The sequence below is a fragment of the Scatophagus argus genome, chromosome 1 (genome assembly GCF_020382885.2).
Source record: "Scatophagus argus isolate fScaArg1 chromosome 1, fScaArg1.pri, whole genome shotgun sequence".
In the NCBI taxonomy this organism is placed as follows: domain Eukaryota; kingdom Metazoa; phylum Chordata; class Actinopteri; family Scatophagidae; genus Scatophagus; species Scatophagus argus.
This window is the reverse complement of record NC_058493.1, coordinates 14,187,040-14,210,963: the sequence shown is the minus strand read 5'-3', so window position 1 is coordinate 14,210,963 and position 23,924 is coordinate 14,187,040. Positions and strand designations below refer to the sequence as shown.

Genomic DNA, 23,924 nt, shown 5'->3' with positions numbered 1-23,924 from the left:
TCAAATGTCTCCTTCTGGCTGTTTTAAGGATACAATTGTACTGAATATTGTGCTTACTACACCTTTAAATGCTCCATTAAAACATCATATGCTGAACTGTATGTAGCCTGAAGGACAGTCTGTGCATGTAACAATGAATGAAAAACATTTTCACTAACCACCATGATTGGCCTCTCACCAACAACAAGCAGAAACAGCAGAAGAAAAACAGCAAAAACCTAATGTAACAATGCTATAGGCATGGTGGAGGTGCTGCCTGTGAACCAGTCATGCACATAAAATTAGAAATAAATATAAGGGGAATGATTATTCTTAACTGAAATAAAAAGGGAAAATATTAAAACAGCATAACCGCTACTATTTTCTAATTCACTGAATGAGTCAGACAAACCTCTGGATGCCAAAAGATTATGTCAAATTTACAAACACTTTAAGTTTACATGCAAATCAAGTCATAGCACACTCTGTACCCATCCATCAGTGTGTGAAGGGTCATTTTGAATTCCACAGTTTACTGCCCACCAACAGCTTGCCAACTTATAAGCAACATGTCTGAGTCCTTCCAATCCATTGCATAGTCTAAATTGATTGCCCACTGCAAGGGCAACCATTGCAAATGTGTGCTGTGATTATGTACTCCCATTTTTTCCCCTAAACTGCTTTAAAGTAGCTCCTAATTTGGCAAAGTTTCATTTCAGAGCTGTGCCTGCAGGCATTGATAATCTGCTTACACAAGCAGCTTCTCTTGCCTGTTCCAGAAATCTACTGGGGTGCCTTTTCATGGATTGTTCCTTTAATACCCAAATCTTTAACAGTTATAGAACTGATGTGGTACAAAGTAAATTACAAGTTTCTCATGACATAATTGTTTGTTTTACTTTGTTTAGAATTTTATTTTTGTATTGTCCCACATATTTTCTAGTTGTCCACTGTATAGGATTAGAAAAGTGTTTTTTCTTATATTTCCCATAATAAGCTAAAAACATGCAAATAAATAAATGGCCAAAAGAAGAGAGAGAGAGAAAAATATTGCCCACTTAAATTGTAATGCACAAAAATTGAACTGGAGATCAACAATCGTTGTTTTTTAATGGAATAATATTTATTGATAACATTTAACATATTTTGCTTACAGATATTTTGTTTCGAAATTAACCGTCACCGCACATCAACTGACAGAACAACACATCATACTCCCAAAAATAGAAACAGGAACAAACAAACGAGGAGAAGATATCCCACCAAACCATGACCTCATGCACCAATTCACCACCAAATTAAAAAAAAAAACAGTATGGCAGTTCAACTGGTTGTCAGTACATTGTGCAAATACAGACTCACCTCATTAAAACAATTAACAAGACTATGTAAAAAAACAAAACAAAAAAAAAAAACAGTAACTACTGTATAAACCCAGGGATAGTACAGACTTAAAATGTCTGCTGTTTTCCTTATGGGACTTTTTAGAAAAGAAAACATCCATCTTTGTGGTCATTCAACATGCAACTGATTCAACTGAGCAAAGCCCAAGACAGTTTGTCTCTCTCTCTTTTCTATAGTAGTTTAGCAACATCTGTATTCTTGCGTGCAGCCCCCTGCAGCATTAATGTCCAGAGGTACGGCCGAGGCTTCGAGTTAATTGGTGCCCTTTGTGAATTGACGCTCAAGGCTACGGAGAAGGAGGCGTCTTCAGAGAATTACAGGATCCTCCTTGGCTACTACCTGTGGTCCCCTGGTACTGCAAAGAATCAGAATCAGAATCGTATTTATTAGCCATGTAAGTGAAGAGGTTTCACATTACTAGGAATTTGTCTTGGTGATTGGTGCATACATGGAACGTAGAGTCAAGCAGAAACAATAAAGATTCAAGATTCAAGACCCCCGATTGAGACAATATCACAACAGTTAAAGGTGTGCAATGTATGTGCCAGGAAATTGTGTCTTGCACATACAAAAAGTTGTACAGACGTATTAAATAAAACCAGAGCCAATTTTTGCAGAATCCCAGCTTATCATCTTGAAACCTTCAAACAAATGTTCTAACCACCTACAGAGTTATGAATTGGGCATGAAAAACAAACAGTGAATGCCTCCCATTTCATTTTTATTTTTTGGGAGGTTGGTTTATTTATGTATTCTCTCAATTGTATTGGAATAGACTGTGCCACTGTGACTGTTACATTTGCCAACTGCAAGCAAAAAGATAAAAGCTTTTACAGACAAAGTGGCTTACTTGGCAAACAAACATGTAAATAGACCTGTGCTTGAAACCAATCAGCATGTTAGAACTACAGTGCTTTGCAATTTTGGGAGAAGTGTGAGCATGAAGGGCTTGTGAAGACAGAACTTACACTTGAATTGCTAGAAAGAAAATAATAAATGTCGTTTCTTGAGGCTCCAATGAAGATTTCAAAGTGCGACATACCCCTGTAGCCTTGGAGGAAGCATAGTGAGCTCAGTTTCTGTGACTCTTGCTGTCTCTTTGTATTTTGCAGGCACAAAGCTTTGATGTGCACATAAATACGCACAATAGACTCATTTTTCCAGGCTGAGTGCACAGGTCAGAGACGCCATCCTTCAAATTCTAAGCTGTTCTAGACTGCCTTTTTCTGCAGTGAGAATATCAGTCCTACAGTTTCTCTTAGTTTTGTGCCTCATCTACTGTTCTGCAATTCAGAACTATTCCAGTAAATCTTAATATTTTCTAGGAGGATTTGATTGGGTAGTGTCCTTCTTAGCTACCCCCACATGACTGGGACTTAATCACATGAAAGCATTGTCTACTTTGTACCCCTGCCTAATTGCCCCCTGCACTCTAATATTAAAAAAAGAAGATAAAGCTAAGAAAGAGACAACTGGCACACTATCAAAGACGAGCGGTCTTGTTGGAAACCTGTCAGATCGGTAAATGGCCAAAATAACTATGATCTTAAACCTGCAGGAGAGCAGGTTATCTACTCGTCATCAGATCCAGATTTTGTACAAAATAATCAGCCTCAGCCATCAGCCTCTGGACTTTTCAGAGTGAACCATTCTGTTTTCACAGGAGATTATTAAACAAGATAATGTTTCTGGGATGTCCAGGCTATCAGGCAGGTTTTCTTTGTTTTTACTCTTTTTTTCCTTCAGCGTTCAGTAGCTTACAGATGTATTCTCATTACCACTGACCAAAAATCTTTTCACAGCCTCACTGTAACAACACACTACTGTATCACTGAATACTAATGAGCCCACTGTGCCTTAATGAATGGGCTGTGATCATTTTAATTACTAATTCATTTACACTTTTCTTCATCCTGCAGTCCTCTTCAGCCTGGTATTTTCCTCTAAAATCCTTTGTGTGTTTGGTTGGTTTTTGTCAGTAATCCATGTATTTGCCTTTCGCTTTAGTGTCAGTTTCTACCATAGAATGTGCTAAAACTGATGCCCCTATTTTCTATTTTGTTTCCTCTACTAAATCCCCAACTGTTACTACGAATTACCCAATTTCATCACAGAGCTAAATAAAACTTTATTTACTCTTTACTGGAAATCTACCTCTTGCATGCAAATTGTTTGTTGTTTTTTAAATTTTACATTAACTCTGAAATGATTGACTAAACTGGTCACATGTCTGAGGTATGTCGGTAGCCAGTCATAACCGTCTACCGTCTAATTTTATTCATTGTCAGTTAGACTTTGCTGTCCAAAAATCAAAACCTGTTTATCTAAGGCCTACAACTGTTTTGACATTGTTAGTAAAAAAAGAAAATCATGTTTAGCAAGAACAAAAAATGTGTTCACACTTCAAATCTAGTCATGCATCCATATGAACACATATCACACTCGTCATAGTGAAGTCACCTCACCTCGACAAGAGGGTGCCAGTGGGCGACAGGTTTTCGAGGATATGTGAGCATTTCACTCCAGTGTTCTCGGCCGAGGCTGTCTGCATCATTGCCAACTCGGCACACACCAATGACCTCGTTATGGCCTACACTGTATGCAGCAGGGAGAGAGAGAAATGATGCGATCACAACCTACCCTGCATTCCAAAAATAACACATTTCAACTTGAGAGTGAAAAGAGAGAAAAAAACTGGTCAAACTTTAATGATAGCTAACTATGGGGCAGAAATAAAGTTTACAGAATCACTATAATACACTTTTAAATATTTTTTTGTCCTGCAGCAAATATAAATTAAAAATGTCTCAAAATATTCCATGACTTGTATATAAAAGCTCCTAACCGGTCGTAGTCCATCACTGCAATCAAAAGGCTGATCTGCTCTATATTTTCTGGAGGGACATCAAAGACAATGGCCTCATTATAAACTGGATTCAAAGTGTTCCTCTTCGTCGATGTCTTCCTTTTCTTCAGTCTGCGACCTTCACACATTAGTGAAACCTTCACGTATGGATCTATGAAAACGAGGGACACAGAATTGTAAGACATTCATTCTCATTCAGGATACCAGTGAGCCTCTGTAGTTATAAACATTATCAGTTTTAAATTACCAGATGCACCGGTGATATCCATTGCTTTGAGATTGCGAGCCTTTATCATGGTAATGGTCAATCTCCCCGCAGTAGGCAAGTAGCAGAGTGAAAACATCAGATCTCCGAGGTCCACATTATCCTGAAAGACAATACAAAACACCTTAACCATAACATATGCTATATTTTGATGATATTTCTAAATTTTTGTCATGCAAGTATCTGTTGCTTTTATATTGATAAAAGCATCTCAGCAGTCACTCGACTTGCATTATTTCTGGCTCTGCTGTTTTTAATTACTGTACACAAGCTAAAGTTGAAGGATAAGTGCATGGCCATCTGACATTTGGTTACTGCAGAGCCCCAATGTGGCTATAGAAAGAAAAGATATATATATACATCAAAGGTCATGTTTTACTGCAGCAAGCACTCAGAATGCTAATGCGTGCACAAGACATACCTTTTGTTCACAAGTTTTGGTTAATTTGGTAGACCTACGTACCCTAACATTAGATTAAAGGTTCAAGGTTAATGCATTAACACAATTAACTCAGAATGTAACAGTGCATGCCCATAGCCAATGGCTGAGAGACAATGAATGTTTGTCTTTAAAAGGTCTGAACTAACGGAACTGAACTGAATTAATTTTATGTTGACAGCCTACTTGTTCATTGAACTGAGTATATACACTTATCTCTCACAAAACTGTGTGCATGCATTTCAAGCATATTGTCTTGTTATAAATATATATGTATGTGCATGTGTATGTGCGTGTGGTTTTGAAATTCATTTGAAATTTTTGTTGGTTTTTTTTTTTTTTCTTTTTATGTCCACTCGATACCTTGCAGAATTGAAATGTGTTTCTTTCAAGGAATATTCTCCCCATCACATTGCTCTAATAAAAGCTTCCCACATTTCACCTGACACAGAGACCTCTCTTCAGCTGCAGGAAGGCAAAAGCTCACTTATCACTTGCTCTCAAAATAACTCCAGTAAAGAAGTGAGAACCAGGAAAGCACACAAACGTGTCTGGTGAAGACAACAACTCCTACAGTAGAGTCTCTTGCTGATCTGCTGGTATGCCAGGAAGATTGTGTTGGTGCAGGCTACTGAATATCTTAACTTTCAGGGTAATCATTTGCAAAGGCAAATTCAGTAGATAGTAGATAATGACATCTTCATTTCAAAAAATATTAGTAGATTAAAGTACTGTAAATTCTGGACTATTGAGCACACCTGACTATAAGCCGCACCCACTAAATTTAAAAAGAAAAAAAAACTTGTACATATATAGGCCGCAATTGTCTATAAGCCGCAGGTGTCCACGTTGTCGGTCTCTTTCGTTGTCGCTCTCAATGTCACTTTTTCTTGAGGCAAAATCCATAAATTAGCCGCATCATTGTTGCGGCTTATAATCTGGAAATTATGGTAGATCCAAACGAGCCTCCCATTGCTGTGAAAACCCTGAACTACGGGAAACAATTTGGAACATTTTTCAATTTCAAGCGTTTACCTTTACAGAATAGCCCCTTTTTTATGCCATCTAAGATGTCTTTGTAATACACAGTTTTCACTTTAGTCTGAGCTGTACAGTATAGTCAGGTGTTTGTTAGCTAAAGTACAATGTGTGCTAAATGACAACTGTGTCTTGCTATTACACCTTGTAGAAAGGACAGAAATGTTTGTCCATGCTGTTCGGTGATTGATCTTGGTTGAGTCACAATTTAATAGTAATCCTATTGGCCCTATTAATCATTACATCAATGAATCTGTATGGTGATAATGACAAATGGGCTCTGTTGCATTGCATACCAAATGTCCTACCTCTGAACTGGTGTCCAAAGATGATTAGCTTGTTTATGAGTGTATATGTGTGGGGCACATGTGCAAATGTTAGAGAACAAGCATTTGTGCAAGTGTAGGAGTTTGTGTGTGTGTGTGTGTATGTGCATGTGTGCGTGTATGTGCATGAGCTGTGAAAGTGAAAAAACTGAACAGTGTGAGAATGGAGCACTCCAGACACTGTGAATCTCTGGTCCCCATCACCACCTGTCACATACTGTTGTATTCTAACTGGGTGACATCGATTGACAATCAATAATAAAGGGCAGAAGTGACAGCACTGCCTCACAAAACAACCAGATGTTGAGTGTTTACACAAGAATATCAGTATTTTTGTCAATATCAATATTTCCCTAAAGTGTCTATCTGACATACTGACAGAACAAAAGGCTTCATTTTCTCAGTTTCCTCCTTTCTCTCCGTCTATCCATGTCTCTTATTTTCTGCACATGTAGACCAATAAATAAGTAAATAAAATCAGCTATCTTACAAAAAGTAAATGAAGGCCAACTGAGAACTGGTAGTTGGACCATTAATTTCTAATCAGGGATATAGGTTAAGGTTTCACAAAAACTGTCTTGAGGCTTAAGACATATTTTCAAATGTTATCGCATTAGAATAGATTTTTTGCCATTGTTAGTATTTGGTTTTGCAAACATATAAGCATAAGCTTTCAAGACAAGTGCAAATGTCAGCGTACATCCCTGTGATCTTTTCCACGCAAGCTTTGCCCTCTAACAGACTATTGGCTTATCCACTCTAACTGCAAAGAAGCTCACTGAAATATGCATGTACTTGCTCAGCCAATTTGTACAAGACAGGCCATTCCCCCACGGTACTGACAGCATACAGTGCAGGATCGTGATTTACATGACCATAAAAGAGTGTGAGCATCTCCCTCCTTATGTGGTGGGAGTGTTTATTGCTTGATTTTCTTTAGAAGAGGTCAAATAGACTGCATTTGAGTGTTATTCCCTACCTTTCCAACCACAGTCCTGAGGTTGTTGAAATGACCAAGCAGTCACTCACTTGTACGTGACCCTCAATATGTCTACTAGTTTGTCAAGTGGGTGTACTTCGCCCCTGTGAACTTATGGAACTCATTAGAGGCTGAAGCCAGTGAGAAACAGACTTGACCCTAAGCACAGGGAGGACATTCTAAATGTGTCACTCTGCTGCTCTTCCAGTCGCCGATGCCTCCAATTACACACAGTACTACACTACATGCTAACACTATACAATAGTATAGTTCACTGCTTATGGAGTAGAAACTAATAAACCTTATCTGTCGTACAAATGTAACATTTTGTCATGTCCATATGCCTTTTTTTATTTTACCTGTCCTCCCCCTTGGCAATGATATAGAAAGGTTTTGTTTTCCAGAATCTTCATGCAGCTCTCTCTTTATGCTTCATTTTCTCTGGTTTTGAGTCCTTCTTCCATTTCTTATGCGCATTGTTTCATAAGGCCATGGTATCTGTCAACACCATACTCAAAATTCAAGGGAATAAGCAGGAAATATTGACAGCTACTATTTATATACTCCTTATTTTTGTCACTTTACATAATCAACTCAGTTGGAATTTGTATGGATCATTAAAGTGGGACACAGCTGCTGCCTTTTTGGATGCCAAGTGTGGTTGTGAAGGCTGTATATATGGCTTTTACTTGATGCAGATGGATACAGCGTGTGTACAGTGAGCGTGTGTGTCTGTGTGTGCAGAGAAAGAAATATCGGATGTCTAAATTTCAATAAAACAGAAGTCAAGCAAAATAACGAAAAATACAATTGCATCTCAACCTCACAGTACATTGAACATAACACAGCATTATACAGTGTCTATAAATGATCATGAAGGAAATGTATCCCACTGTGCCTAAGCTTTCACACCAGAAGAGTCACTCACCCACTGGTGTTAACTTTCTCCCTGCTTACTTGTGCAAACGGATATACCGCAATGATAACAATATATTTGTATTGAATGGAAATTATGAATTCAATTTATAAACTGATAATGAATCTTTAGAAACATAAAGGTAAACTTTTTCTACATGGCTGCCTGGTCGTGCCTGGTGACATTGCATTTTTCTTGGCTTCCATAGATATCATTATCCTAATTCTTTTAAGAGTGTTTTCATTGCAACTGTGTAGAGACACGTAGGTTTGACACAGCTCAGAGTATCCACCTTTATTATACAACCTGTGATTCTGTAACAAGAGAATACTGACAATATGCCAGACGGTCATTTATAAATGTTGCCTCCAGCAGGTTTGCTTTTCATAATGGCCAAATGTAACACATATAGCAGATCTATGGGTCTCCTTCTGCTACACCATTGAACAAACATTCATTGTACACGTTGAAAGGTGTTCTATTGATTTGTTGATGGTTGGTTTCCTTCCTTTTTTTCATAGCTGTGCTTGTGGCTTTGGCAGTGCATATCGCATGTCATGCCAACAAATCCCATTGAACTGAAAACTGATTTGCAAGCATGCAAGTAAATAAGATTTAAGATTTTGAAATTCTACATCTGATTTGAAATCTTTCCCAGCCAGTTAATCAAGCTTTGATACATGTAACAGTGATTGTGGAACTACCACTTTGAACCACAATATCAAATTAAAATTTGAACAAATAACTGAAACTGTTCAATTTACCATGTAATATCCATGTACAGATATTTAGAGATATTTAACTATAATCTTCTAATATTCATGTTCTGGTGGAGGTTTTTTAGTATATAACTCTAAACTATATAACTACATACAGACGATCTGCTCTCTCGGGGAAAAAAACTTTAGTATGTCATTGATTTAATTTTGTGAATAAATAATATATATGGGAGCAAGATATGTAACATATGCACAGATAGGCAATTCTAGATGACTGTATACAAATTTACCACAATCAAAACACATTCAACAGATGCCTTTCAAATGTATTGCTGCTCTTGTACAGCAAGGCTACCATCTGTCCATGATATTAAGATGCATACACAGAAATGACACACAATGGAGTAGTTATCCTGAATGAAAAATATGAATGACTTTTAAAATTAAAATTAAAATTAAATGATATAGCTCTTCTCTTTCTCGAAGCAAAAACATATCTGTAAATTTGAAGGTTTTCACAGGTTTCAGAAAACTACATACATCACATTGCTTTGCTGGGTATATTTAGCCTGGATTGACAGGCAGATCATGACACATTTCCAATCTGTAAGGCACACAGATTCAGGTTAGTATAAGGGACAAAGCCCATTCAACTGAAATGGCTGCAACACAGACGCATTTGCATATGTGTCAAGGAAGAAAGCTGCTGGAAACAAATGTGGACACCAGCAGAGACACCAGCAGAGGTAGAGGATGCTTTGCTTATTAGCTACACAAGAGACAGACACACACAGCTGCTCAGTCATACTGACCTCTGCTACTTTATGTATTGCGACTGACGAAGTGGTTTGCTTAATTGCTCCAAGTAGCTGCCATTTCAGTTCAGCAATAGTCAAAGTGATGTCTTAAAGAAAAATCTACAGCATACTACAGCTTGGAATATCAGTTCTATTGGTTATGATAACATCGTACTCACAGGAGATATTCTTGAATGCTTCGACATTGCTAAAATAGATCCAACAGGGCAGTAAGAAGTCTTATTAATGCCTCTAAGGTATGTCAAGACAAAATGGGATCAATTGCACATTACAGCTGGTTAAGCTGTTAAGCCCGTCAATGAAGTAGTCATCGGATGTATATATTCGTAAATATCTGCACATATTCTCTATTATACAATAGACTTGTTGCATATCAGCTGCACAAGGTCTCACTAACAGGATCAGTTAAATTATCAAGAGCTCTGACTTATCTGGACAGAGTAACATGACTGGTATCCATAAATACACTTTAGTACAAAGGCACTGGTGACTTTGTACTTAAGTATGAGCTTATACCCTACGTATCGACTTGTGAAGCCCCTCAATGACATGATGCATTACCTAGCTCTAAAATGTGCTCACTTTGCAAATACGGCTCCTCACTCCTTTGATGCGACACCCAAAATGGATTTCGCATAGATGTACAAGGTCTCTCTCACACACACACACACACACACACACACATCCAACTAGTTGTTAATATAGCAAGGTGCTTTAAATCCTGTTGACCTTAGACAGTCTCAGCCTGAATTTTAAAAGTAATATCTGCATCTGCAGTGTTTCATTGTTTTAAATTATTGCTCCTCTCCAACAGGACACATTTCAAAAAATGTTGCAAATTGTTCTACAAAAAAATGAAACATCAACAAAGCAAATATGTTGCAGTTACTGTATCTCAGGTATGTATTGTTGGTAGAGACAGACAAATTTACCAAGTGAATTTGACAAGTTTCAATACTCGCCTTACCTTAATTAACTCTTCTTTTGTTTAATCAGAGGTGACAGCTCTTTAAAGACTTTATACTGTCACTGAGAGACAGACTGTGTTGAAATAAAGGACCCAAATGTGAACCAAATATGCACTTCACAAAAAAGTTCAGACTTAATATGACACCTTGTGCCTGTTTTGGTAATAATATAAAGTTAAATATAACATGGCATTAGCACGTGATATTGTTTTGAACTCAAGTGCTGACTTACCGAGGAGACATACTGGATTTCCCGGCAGAGTTTTGTTTCCCTGGGAAAATCTGCCAGATCCAGGAAGTTGTCCACAACCACCTGGCCGATGATGTCGTGGCGTGAAAAACGGTCAAAGTCATAGACACTGAAGTGCAGCTTACGTGTGGGAAGCTCAGAGTATGCCACAGGAAACAGGAAGACCTCATCGAACACAGGGTTCAGTGTCTTGCGGTGCACCTTTGTCTGGTGCTTGGTCATACGATCAGGGAGAAGATAGATCTTAACATAAGGGTCAGAGGTACCAGAGAAGTCCTTGGCTGGGAGGTCCTCTGCTTTGTGGATCTTAACTATTAACTGTTCCAGGTCACAATCAAATTTGAGGATAAAGTGGAGGCGCCCACAGCTCCCACCCCTGCGACTGCCTTCATCTCCTTCGAGGGAGCGTTGTTTATAGAGCTCAGGTTTAAGGCGGCCAAGCCCCAATCCCATTCCAGTGAGGGAGTCCTGCCTTTGAAACTGAGCCACATTGAAGTCTGGATTAGACAGGTTCATATGTCTGCGAATGGTTCCTTGTCTGTGGGCAGGAGAAATCAAGCACAATCAATTCATTTCCCGTCATAACTGGCATTTGACATTGAGTTGAGTAAGCCTACTACATCTTAAGCACATTTTCATTACCATAACCGCAATCTTTCCACAACTTTATAAGACAAGTTAATTATTTTTTGTGGTTTTTGTATCTTTATGTAGCTTCTCAGAAGTGACCCTGAAGTATTTAAGTGCTAAGATTAAAGATTGGTCCAGACATGTATAGTTGAGGATCAAAGTGCTATTTGACCAAGACTTTTGAAAACCTTTTCACATGTGACCTGAAGACCAGGGGTGTGGTTGCACTACAGGCAAAGGGCCAACAATCAGAAAGTTTTATTTGAACCTTTTCTCTGACTCACTGCTTCTTTTTAAGCTAATGCTGCTCCTTCTCGCCATTCAATCTGTAGTTTGCTCAACTTCTGCTGCTGTTAGTCTCCCTTTGTCTCCCTCGTGGAGCTGAAGAGTAACCTGAATGGTGTTTTTACAAACAACACCTGACAAATCTTTAAGCAAAGGTTCAATCATAATAAAATCTTCTTCCACCTCCAAGCTAAACACTTTCGTCACTCCCCATGTTACGCTGTCAGCAAACTTCTGTGTGTGTGGATTGAGGGATGGGACAGCATCTCATCTGTAACCTGTGTCACTGCTTTCACTAACAACTGAGTGGGAGCTTACATTTTAAAAACCCAGAAAATAACGTGGATGGAGCTGCCTTTAAACATACATCGTTGCAATTAAGAGATACTGTATGTTTACAGTATGAACAACAGTAATTTGAAAAGTGCTGACACTGAACTTGAAATGTGCAATTATTGATGTTTTTATTTAGCAGTAGCATTGAGCGGCCTAGCAATGGTGCACTGAACAATTCGAACACCAATGCATGTACCATTTGGATGGAAGGAGATGTGCTACAAGTTTATTGAGGAAAATTCAGTAGTTCTGACTAAGACAAAGAAATCAACAAAAATCTTATACTGACCCAATTTCAGACATTGAACGACCAGAGGGCGGGGGTTCAGTGGTCTGTCTTTGAATACGAGGGTTAGTGTGGACCCCACTTTCCTGACTTTTGCTCTGGGCATCCAATGGAATGTCTGGAGATGTGTGACTTATCTTCATAGCTGCCTCTGGTGTGGCTAAGACCACAGGTGGTGGTGATACTGGAGTCACCGGAGCCTCTACTGATACCACAGATGCCATAGGAGTGGGCTCTCTGGTGATGGAGCACTGTGATGACTCACGGCGGTTGTGCACTGGCGGGTCCACGGCTGTGTAAACTGGCTGCCTGGGTGCAGGCTGCGAGGGCAGTGGACTCATGGTGGGGTTGAGGTGCCCGTGGGCCTCCTTGGTGGTGGGGGAAAGCCCACGCTCCCTCCATGGTATCCAGCAGAGCTTCCAGGAGACAAACAGGGATACCCCGAACAGTGCCAAGCCACAGGCAGTCACTACCAGTGACAACAGACTCACCGATATATCTGAGGTGACAAAAGAGACACAAATTAAGGGTTACTCCTTAACTATCATTAGCAACTTTTAAATATTAACATATCTGCAAAAGCCAGAGTTATAAGTAGTGTGAAAACCCTTGTTTTATGATGTTGTTCATACAATAAAAAGAGCTAGTGATATATTAGGCTCCGTTTTTATTGACCTGTGGTATCATTTTAGACAATGGTTTTGGACAAATCACGCTTCTTTGCACTTGGTAGAAAGCTTGATTTATTATAACAGTGGAGTTAGCTTTGTGTGGGATTTTCTTGGCTTCTTTTCTTCATAGCTACAAAGAATCCTCAACAAGATTAATTAGGATTAACTGCATTTATTTAATTATCCTCTGGAGCTTCATATCTGCCGCCCAAGTAGATTATACCCCATGCTGTAATTTTTGCTGATAACAGAGGGAAAGTCTGCTGAAACAAAAGCAGCAAATGCCTCTTCATATTTATTCATGTTCATAGTTTGGTAAAATTAAGGTTGTTGTTATTTGGTTGGTTGTTGTCATAAATCCCATGCTGACTCACTAATTCCTCTGTAGTAGTAGTTTAGCCAGACAATGCTAAGGTGACTATCATGCACAGTACAACTTAGACTTGTGGTAATGTGGTCAAGAGCAGAAACTGTGAGCATTAAATATTTTAGAGAAGTGTCATATCAGGCTTTCGTCTGTCAAATAGGAATTTATGTTTCAAAGCATGGCACTGAATATTCCTGCAGTGCAATTGTTTACAGCAGCACTGGGCTTTAGAGTCACCGTGGGAGGAGATGTAAGGTGTGAACCGACAGAGCCAACGAAGGCTTTCTGAATCATCTCTGTTCACAAGAGGTGGGTGACTTTCTTCAGACGAATTCTTTTTTGAAAGTTAGAAACCACTCCAACACATAATTGTAGATGTCCAGTCCATGACTCTGTGCAATCATGTTTGACCATATTATCACAGTAAACAGTGGGATAATCTAATTTAACCTGGGTCTTTTGCTGAAACTCCCACAGACTGCACTGCTGCACTGTATGTGTAAAAGTCATAACAGTAATTACATTTTATTAACATGAAATTTCTCTTAACCTTATTAAAACCTGATTTGTATGAGGTATTGAAGTGATAACCACTGCCTTTGTCATAAACTGGCTTGGTTATTTGATAAAGTTGATGTATTTGAGGTCAATTAGGCACCATAAGGGTTTAACTTCCTATACCTCCTCCAGCCAGAGCTAACATGGAGCTTCGGTAGACTGAATTATACAAATTAAATGGTTAGTCTTTCATGGTTATAGTCCTCTGGGTACAAAATACAAAAATTTTCTTCCTAAGCTGTGGCAGAGGGACACAAACACAAAGAAGCAATTTTGTTCTAACTAGAATTACCAGCTTGTGGTTGTATGCCTCCGTGCATCAGTCAAGTTGCAGTATACAGTGAAGACTTTGAAGGAATTACGGTAACCAAAAGGTGGTGAAATGAAAGTTTTCACTTTCACACTATTGACATGAATTGTTCCAATGAAGGAAAAACAAATTATCCTTTTAGTCATTTCTGTGAAATTTTGTGAGGTCACAGTGACTTTTGACCACCAAAATCTTATCAGTTTGCTCTTGATTCCAAGTAGACATTTGTGCTACATCCCACGGCATTCCTGAGATAACAAAAATGGAATGGACAGACAGACAGACAAACAGACAACTCACAACATAATGTCCCCGGCCATAGCTAGCAAACGCACAGGGGCATTGAAAATACTTTAAATTTGGACTGTAACTGAACTATGTAAGGCAGTTCTGTATGGAGGACAGTAGATCACAGCAATGACCCATTCCAGTGTGCATGTGTGGCTACTATCCCACAACAGACTTGAAAAATACTACTCCTATCAGTCCTCTAAATTTGTAAAAAAAAAAAAAAAAAAAAAAAGCAAATAAACAAACAAACAAAACAAAAATGAGTATATTCTTAGATAACTGAACATTCTTTTATTATAATGTTAACATTCATGAGCAGGAGTGAAATGTTGCTCAGCAACAACCGTTGTGGGGGAAGATGCTTTGAAGCTGGGGGACAGACATTACAGGTGAAAGCACATCCTATACTTGAATCGTAGCAAAACTTGCTCATGCAAAACTTCCACTCCTGCATAGCTGCTGTGATGTTTACTTTCATATACTGTATTGAAATATCTTCAACTTTTGAGGTAAATCTGAACTTTGAACAGTCAAGGTTCTTTTGAACACATTGTGTTCACCATCAGTCTGCTGTATCATTCTAACCATGTCTGTTATTGGCTGAGTTTATGCTCAGTTTATGTGCTGACTGTGCAACGTGCTATTGGTTGCCTAGAGTAATAACACAAAGGGATTTTGTGTCCATGTCCTTGTATGAACAGTCAATGCTGATGAGGATTTGGAAGGAAAATAATAACTAAAAAAATGTAATTAGTGTATAATGAGTGTGATTGCTTTCATCATAGTAATGAGTAAAATTATCCCATTTCAGTAAAGAGACACTAATGATTGCTTCCTCGAATAACTGCCGTCACATTGTTTGCTTCTATATTAGCCCCAAAACTCCAGGACTTCAAAACAAATACATGCTGATATAGTTTCAAGAAAGTTAATCATAATAAACACAATGAGTCTGATATCAAGTAGATGTTCCCCTCGTGATTACCAGAATACATAATGTGCATGCATAACATCAATAGTCTTTTTTTGTATGAGTCGACATGCTTGCTGTGTATCTTCATTGATTGGCTGACTTAATGATGAGCTCGAACAATTAAGTGAACCCATCAGTGGCTTGACAAGCCAGTATGTTGTATCTGTACTGTAATTATCACTGGCACAATAGCACATATGTGTAAATTACTTTGTAATACAGCCAGTATGGTGCACCATAGTAGTATGGTAGCAGGTAGTGGTATTAGAGGTACTTCATGGCTTTCTTTTTTATGATAAAACCAAATGCACGATTTTCAGTTGGAAACACCCACAATAACTTTTAATTAGATTTTTAAAACTGCACACTCACCCTCCTGTGTCACAGCTGACAGAAGTATAGTTTAATTTTGTGTTGTGGAGCTATTGCAGTGACTTTGCTGAAGAACGCTGTAAACTTTTCCTAGGCCATTAACATGCATAAGAGTTAACAGTAAATGAGACAATATGTCAACCCACATTTAAAGACTGTTTGGTTTCAGTCACAACAAATAAAAATAAGAGTTTAGCATAGCTTGTCCTCCAAACCCAACAGTTTTGGAGGACAAGCTATCTGTGTGCGTGTACGTGTTTGTGTGTGTGGGCGCTGTCATAAGACCTCAGACAGGAACTCAGACAAACTGTCCTTTCTGTGCTTTCTGTGAACCAGAATATGTGTGATTTGGGAGAATAATGTGGACAAATTGAGGGACTTGCCATCTGAGGACACTGGGCCTCTAGTCAGACTGCTGGAGAGCTGCCTGTCAGAAGAATCTATAGACATCTGGAAGCTTTCAGAGACTGCATAACTACAAGGAGGGCGGACCAGTTTTAGACCACAGCACCTTCAAAGGTGCAGCAGTGTAGGAGGCAAGCAAGTGCTGAAAAGCAATATCTATAAATTCTGTCTCTTGAGATGCTGTTTTTTGCCTTAATCATGCCTCTGTGAGTAAAAATACTATTTACAATTATTAGAAATTGCTTAATTCCCCCCCTGTAGTACAGTTCATATTAGCTGAGAGTACACAACATGGTGTATCACACATGTGAGTGGTTCTGATTGGTTGTCCTCAGGGCCCCGACTGCTGCCGGTTTCTATCCTCACAGGATGTTGCATTGATGGTCAATGTGTAACTAATTAGATGGTAACAATTAAAAACAGCAGTGCTTTGGATCCTGCTTTGGGAAACACTAATAAATTGTGTGTACATGCTGAGCCTTACAGGAATAGTTCCACATTTTGGGAAGTATATGATTATTAGCTTTCTTGTCAAGTCTTAGATGAAAAAATAGAAAGAGGAGAAAGTGGTAAAATGAGCCTCTTTTAATGATTTTACAGCAAGTAAAAGTGTATTTGTTTCAAATAATAGTTTCTACATATACCTCAGGTTATTGTGTATCCATGGCAATTAAAACAAGTTATCTCATTTTTATGGTTTTAAATCAATGACCCATCACAAAAGTTTGCTCTATGGCAAAACTTGCCCAAATTAGTGGGAAATGGAGCCCATAGGGATAATGTTTCTTTGCTCAGACCAGTTTTCAGGAATTAAAATGCCGTTCTTGCTTGTTAACTAGGGCTTGGTATCAGCCTTTAAGGTATAAACCAAAATATCAACTAGTGTCAAAACTTCTCCATTCAAACATCCATCCATCCATTTTCTATACCACTTATCCGACTGGTCCCCAGTCAATCTCAGGGCCGACACACAAGGACAGACAACCACTCACACACACAGTCACACCTAGGGGCAATGTACAGTAGCCAGTTAACCTAATGTGCATGTTTCTGGGATTGTGGGAGGAAGCCGGAGTACCCAGAGAAAACCCACACAGGCACAGGGAGAACATGCAAACTCCACATAGAAGGGCCCAGACCGGGATTCGAACCTGGAACCCTCTTGCTATGTGGCGACAGTGCTAACCACTGCACCACATTGCTGCCCCATTCAAACAATACATGCATTTTCAATCATTTTCACATAACCAGATCCAGAAATAACATGACTATGATTTGTATGGTTTTCCTTGCAGCCTATTATTGCTGACAAGTTTTACTCCACCGCCTCCATTTTTTTTTCAATATAACTTCATAGTGACTCATACACATCTATGCTAAGTTTATGACCTTGTTTTGTACCTTACACTGACTTATCTGTTTTAATTATGATAGAAGACTGAGAACTTTAATAACATGATGACCTACCCACTTGATAACAAATATAAATTATATATTTTGCGTAGAGTAATGTGAACTATACTAAACTACTTTAATTTGTGGCTGCATGATTACTTTTTGTGGTTACCTGGACGCAGGGCTGTCTGTGCCTGGGGGGCTCAGTTTGGCCCATTTTCCTCTACCACCCTTGTGTCTGTATGGCAAATAGCAGCCAGTTAGCTTAGCTTCAGCTACACAGTGGAAACAGGCTGGAACAGCTAGCTTGGCTCTGTCCAAGGTAAGAAAATCTGCTCACCAGCGCCTCTAAAGCTCATTAATTAACATGTTTAATTGCGTAAAACCAAAACTTGTTTTCACTCCTGGTACAGAGCCAGGCTAGTTGTTTCCCCGTTTCCAGTCTGTGTCCTGCTTCTTATTTAAATTATGGCTATGAAAGCAGTACTGATCTTCTCATATAATCCTCAGTAAGACTGCTAGCAAATAAATATATTTCCCAAAATGTCTTATCAAAGAAGAGCATAGGGTGCCAGTTGTTGAGTCAACATTGTGTTTTATGTCCAGCTTGTTCATAAAACACACATAGATGCTCATAAGCAGTATTCTTTGGAAAAATACCGAATCCTGAATCCCATCCTGAACCCTGGGACAAAAACGGGTGCTGAACCTGATCTTTAATCTACTTCCTTTGTCATTCTATTACGAGGGCTGCCATCACGCTGGATGACACATGGCGGGTGAAACTGAAATTAAAGTTTATAGGCAAGCCATCCTGATAACTCCACCGCACCTACTGTAGCATTTCCACTCTTGTAACTGTCAAATGGAAAATACAAGACAGGGTCGGCCTATATGATGAATGAGACAGAGGAGAGGACTGGGAGATCGGGGAAGAGAAGAAAGGGGTGCAGAGAGGGACAGCAAGAGGAAGGGAGTGGAGGATTCACAATGGGCTTTCGGGTGGTGGATACTGATAAACATTAATGCAAACTAATGGAGGCAGAATGAATGGAGTGGGCATGTGAAGGACTGAACTCGTTCCTTCACATTATCTCCTTTGCTTTTCGTTCCAGATAATGATGTTATGTGACTCTGTGGTCACATTTAATTCTCCACGCGTGACTGAATGCTTCGGTAACCAAAAAAAAAAAAAACACACGCCCTCAGTAATATCTATGTTTCCATGCATGCTTTGAGGCAAGACAAGGAATTAAATGAGTTTAACTTTCAAGAAAGTGGGATACAGTAAATGCTTTAAGGTAGTAGCTGCTATACCGGCGAGCGCAAGGCATCCAGGGAGGAGAACACAGCCTACACACCCAGTTTTGTACGATTTGTCACCGTGAGACAGCCGGCATCAGTGCACATGTGGAAAGACTGAACTCGACCAACACCACACAGTTTAAATATCGCAGAACGCCACGAGAATGTCGATTCGAAGTAAAAAATGTAAGAAAATGGTTCTCGGTGTAAAAGGGGGTTGTCGCAGTGCAAGTACATTTTATTTGCAAAGAGGATTACATGATTAAACTGGATAATTAGTGAGCTAATTCATGTGGGAAATGCTGCAGATCCAATGTGCAGATAAGTGATGCTGGTTGGGAAGGCTCTCTGACCGACACCGAAGCTCACCTATTGAGTTTTAAGCGCAAAATTCGCTCACTCCAGTTCAATTAAATGCAACCGTTGAATCGAGCGTGCAAACGGTTTCCTCACCTGAATCCGTATAGCGTGGCCTGGCGAGATCTCGGAAATAGTAGATAAAATCAAGGCAGTGTTCGTTCTGCACTTCCCCCTTCGAGCAAAGATCTGACAGGAGTTCAAGTGCCTTTTGACAAATCTCGTCATCTCTGTCTCCAGGCATTTCCCACCAGCATCCTTATAAATGGAGGGTCTCTTAGGCACCACCACCACCACACCGCTGCGCCCGGCTGACAGTCACCTAATCCACGCTGCTCTGCACGGCTTCTGGAGTCAACCACTCATTCAGCGGCACGCCTACCAACACGACTGAATCCACGGAGGCGCTCTGTATTACAAGGAACAAAAAAAAAAGCGCCGGTCCAAGTGATCCAGAGAGCAAGCCTTGCCCACATGAGGAACACAAAGAGTTTTTATGTAACATTCAGTCAAACGGTGCCCCTCACACTGCTGCTCCAGTGGGAAGCCACCGGTTGAATCCACGCATCGCCACTGCGGCGCTGCGCTCTGTCCAAGGTGCTGAGGTGTGTGCGCGCTTCAGAGCCGGACTCTCGCTACAGTGAATCTGTCCACCAGGCGGTCCGCTGTCATCTAATGTCTTCACGCCTTCAAGCGGTAACAGGATGTGGGAAAGTTTAGCAGCATTTACTACTGGGAGAAATAACTGAATTTCAGAGCAGTACTACCTGTGGCAAACGCCAATCACTTCTCCTCTTCGACGAACCTGATGTGGTTTTACGTGCTTGCACGTGGCCAATCAGAGAGTGACGTGATTTTTTTAATGTCCTGTGGGTTTTTTCTTTCTTTTTTTTTGGGGGGGGGGGTTATACAAGCACTTATGTATGTAAGTGTAGATTAACTTAAAGGAACTGGAGTAACTGCATCATTAAAACCAGCACAGTGGATTTCCTGTCGCGCCGCAGCTAAGAGAAATGACGCCGTGGTCCTGCCTCAGCTATGGATTCATCTACAATTATCTCCACGATTTGCCCCTCACTGAACTAATTAAAAATTAGTAATGCGCATCCACGCAGAGAGGGCGCGTTTATTTATCTTCTCGTTGATGTATTTATTTTTATTGTTGCCTTATTGGTTTTTAATCTTTTGTGAAAAGCTCTGGGCATAATTAGAATCAATGGTTCCCTATCTTTCCCATGGGGCAGTAAGTGTCAATATTTCAAAGAGCGTGCATTGTTGTGTTGCCATTCATATTATGCATCTACTCAACGGATCTGTAAGTAGTCTCAGCAGTAAGTAGACGCAGTCAATTTCACCTTCCTCTCAGTGTCTGACAAGCCCAATTATAATGCATAGAATCTATGCAGTTTCAGGGTGCCTGCTATGACACGTGAAAAAGTAATAGCCTGAGTGTGTCTACCATATCATTATTGAAGCTAGAACTTTGTGTCATGTATCATACAAACATATGCTGGAGGCAAATCAATATAATATTCTCCTCTAAAATATAAAATGGGCCTTTGTTCTAATGGGGATGTATTGTAAAGAGATGAAAGTGGGTGCCAGTTGATGGAAAGGTGTAACAAAATTTCCTTATGTAAATCCTTTTTATATCAGAACTATACAGGGTCTCCCACCTTTATTGCTAATTTCAAAAGGGACAAAAAGAAGAGGAGATACTAAGAAAAAGTAAAATAAATGACAGACAAATAGGAATGCAGTCTTAATAATGTTCATGCTTGTTCCACAGAGAACAAAGTGCTCAGCAGTCATCTCCCACCGAAGATGAACGCGACTTCTAATGAGTGGTGCTCTGTGCATGTTTATCTTGCTGTCTGCTTTCTTTCGTGTTTTGTTCTCCTACCTTGTAATAATGAGAGCCTTGCAGGCATCCTAAAAGACTTCATCTCTGCACAGGACAACATGGGAATGTGGTTAGAATGCTATTTATGTAAAACTCGTTTGTCTTCTTTGAACCATTAAAGAGGTGAGTTTTGTGATCGGAGACAAGCAGGTGATGGTGGTTATGATGGCAGTTATGTGTGGTAATTGCACGTGTATGTGTGTTTTCCATTCAAAACATTTTTCACGCAGCAGTTAGTCAGCTTTCTTGGTGTCCATAGCAACTGTAAAAGACAGAAGATACTCTTCACCCATTCATTCTCTTTAATTCTCATTTTGTCAGTCTCTGTCCTCCACACTGTCCATTATTGCACCAGCATGTCTTCTACTCCACCTTCTCCTCATTATTTATCTTATAATTGTTAGGTTCTTTTAAGAACAGGACCCCAAAGCAGAGACAAACACACTGGTGAGAGGGAACAAAAGGTTCTTTTAATCAACTCCACAAACTAAACCCAGAAACAAACGCAGGCTGTGGAGGCAGGGAGCTGGCTGACAGAAAGAAATCTTCGGCAGGAGGATCCAGGTAACTCTGACGAACAGCATGCAGAGGTAGAGCGTAGAATAATCTGACAGCAAGCAGGAGTGAAGGCCAGGCTTATAAAGTGGAGTGAATAGGCTGACAGAACTCAGGTGTGCCTCAGCTGCCAACAGGAGGAGCCAGCCGCACCCCCTGCCACCCACAGGCTCTGCAAAAGGAACAGAAAATGGAAAAGGAAACAGAGAGAGCACAAAAAGAAAAGCACAACAGAAAACATACTACGCCAAACCATAACAATAATCATTTTCCTCCTTCTTCTTTTTTCCTTGTAAAGTTACTCCTGTCTGCTACCACAACTCTCTACGTCTCCCTCTTTGAATTTATAACTCATTCTCTCATTGTACATTTTGGTTTACAGGCTGGTAGCTCAGCAGATCAACAATATTAGGGCGGTAATAAAGAGGCAATATGAAGCCCACAGGCACTATTGATGCTGCAACTGCATCTCCATAAACTCTTTCCCAGCTCATTGTGAACAGCTGCTTGTCCTCACTCTGGTTAAGTGAGATGGTGACAGTGATCCCAAGTTCCTTTCTGAATTTCTGAATCTCATACGAACTGCACAATGCAGACAGCAATGAAATAGTCCATTCAATCAGCCAAACCATTCAGTCAGTCAATCCCTCCAAACATTTGAAATGGAGAGATTAACAGAAGAGGAGCCCTTTTCGGGAACAAGAACTAACTCAGTCTTGGCTTGAATGAGCTAAACAGGTTGAACTATCTTCAAGTAGTCAACATCTGAGGGGTCTAATCATTGAACCATTTGTTTGTTTGTTTTGACATCAGTTGTCATTAGCAACTGGATGAAAATGGGCGAGCTGAGTGGAGTACCTCTGCAACTAGCTGTTTATTTTGTGATTGTGGTGTTTTGCACCATGATTGGTTTGGACACTTGCTGAGTTTGGATTCCCAAGTTTCATTTGGTAGATTGAAATAAAATAAACATTTTTGTTGAGTTAAATGCTTTACATCAAATAGATATTTGTTATTAATAAGATGTAACAGGCGTGTTTGTTATTTACCATCATAGGTTTGATTTAACTTAACAGTTTGGTTTTGGTGACCTCCTCTGTATTTGACTATAGTGTTCGTTTAAACGCAAATAAGATTCTAATTTATTTTGTTGGGGTGAGAGGATTCCACAGTGGCACATATTTATTTTGTGGATCCTTTTTTCAACCCATGTTCCTGTGATCATGTGAAATGTTGGAGTTTCTGCCGCTGGCTTTACAGTGCCTCACAGATTATCTCAATGAAACCATGGCTTGCCTCTGCTTCATATGTTCCAGGGCTTTGATGGTTTGATGGTACTGATTTCCTGAACATGTGTTTCACAATGACTGGGTCTTTGAGATGAAGATATCAAAAATGTTTCCTCTGGTTTAAGTATGTTTAAAACCATTTCATGCAAACACCAAAAAAAAAAAAAGAAAAGAAAAAAAGCAGTCTCCCAGTTTCTTTGTAATTGCTAGCTTATCAGAGAATGTGTGCACAAAATTAACTTGAGCACACAAAATCAAATTCCTTCTAGATGTGAAGGAATACTGGATAACAAAAGTAAAAGACATTGGTGAGGATTTTTTAAGGCACCATAAGTGCATACATAAGAGGAAGAACAGAAAGCAATGTTTGACAAAAGGGTCCATCAGCCACAGACAGGAGAACAGCATATATGTGACTAGATGAGTGTTGAAGAGGTTCATTACTTGTTATTTTCCACGAAATCTCACATCTGCTGCCCAAGCCTCTCAGCATTCTTTGAATCAAACAAAGTGCGGTGCGTAGAGGAGATGAGCAGAGAGGAGGAGGAGGATGAGATGGAATTCTTTCTCATCTCAATTGCTCTTTCTCTGCCTCTATTTTTCTCTATAGCTGAAAGAGGAGCCTTGAGGGCTTGAGCAACGGGTCTCAAAAAACAAAAGGCACAAAGG

At 39.6% G+C, this 23,924-nt stretch overlaps 2 protein-coding genes across 3 annotated transcripts in view; one reads left to right on the top strand and one right to left on the bottom strand.

Moving 5' to 3' along the window:
- LOC124064477 overlaps nucleotides 1-23,924 on the top strand; it is a 956,368-nt gene that overhangs the window by 911,586 nt on the left and 20,858 nt on the right. The gene's annotated exons all lie outside the window — the stretch shown is intronic.
- On the bottom strand, nucleotides 1,084-20,291 carry syt9a (synaptotagmin IXa). 2 transcript variants are annotated; one of them, XM_046385283.1, is made up of 7 exons: nucleotides 19,605-20,291; nucleotides 12,508-13,003; nucleotides 10,950-11,505; nucleotides 4,497-4,617; nucleotides 4,229-4,400; nucleotides 3,849-3,978; nucleotides 1,084-1,738 (listed from the first exon to the last, which is right to left on the bottom strand). In XM_046385283.1, the coding sequence occupies exons 1-7, from the start codon at nucleotides 19,750-19,752 to the stop codon at nucleotides 1,670-1,672; spliced, it is 1,692 nt and encodes a 563-aa protein (XP_046241239.1). In that variant the 5' UTR covers nucleotides 19,753-20,291; the 3' UTR covers nucleotides 1,084-1,669. The 2 variants fall into 2 exon arrangements, with proteins under 2 accessions (XP_046241239.1, XP_046241246.1); XM_046385290.1 differs by lacking the exon at nucleotides 1,084-1,738 and having other exon boundaries at nucleotides 3,840-3,978.

What these genes read in the sequence shown, in the direction of transcription:
- syt9a (XM_046385283.1), bottom strand. Translation starts at nt 19,752, where the DNA reads ATGCCTGGAGACAGAGATGACGAGATTTGTCAAAAGGCACTTGAACTC. An exon ending in CGTTCAATGTCTGAAATTGG is followed by an intron (nt 11,506 to 12,507) that starts GTCAGTATAAGA and finishes TCCTGCCCACAG; the next exon opens with ACAAGGAACCATTCGCAGAC. An exon ending in GGATATCACCGGTGCATCTG is followed by an intron (nt 4,401 to 4,496) that starts GTAATTTAAAAC and finishes TCGTTTTCATAG; the next exon opens with ATCCATACGTGAAGGTTTCA.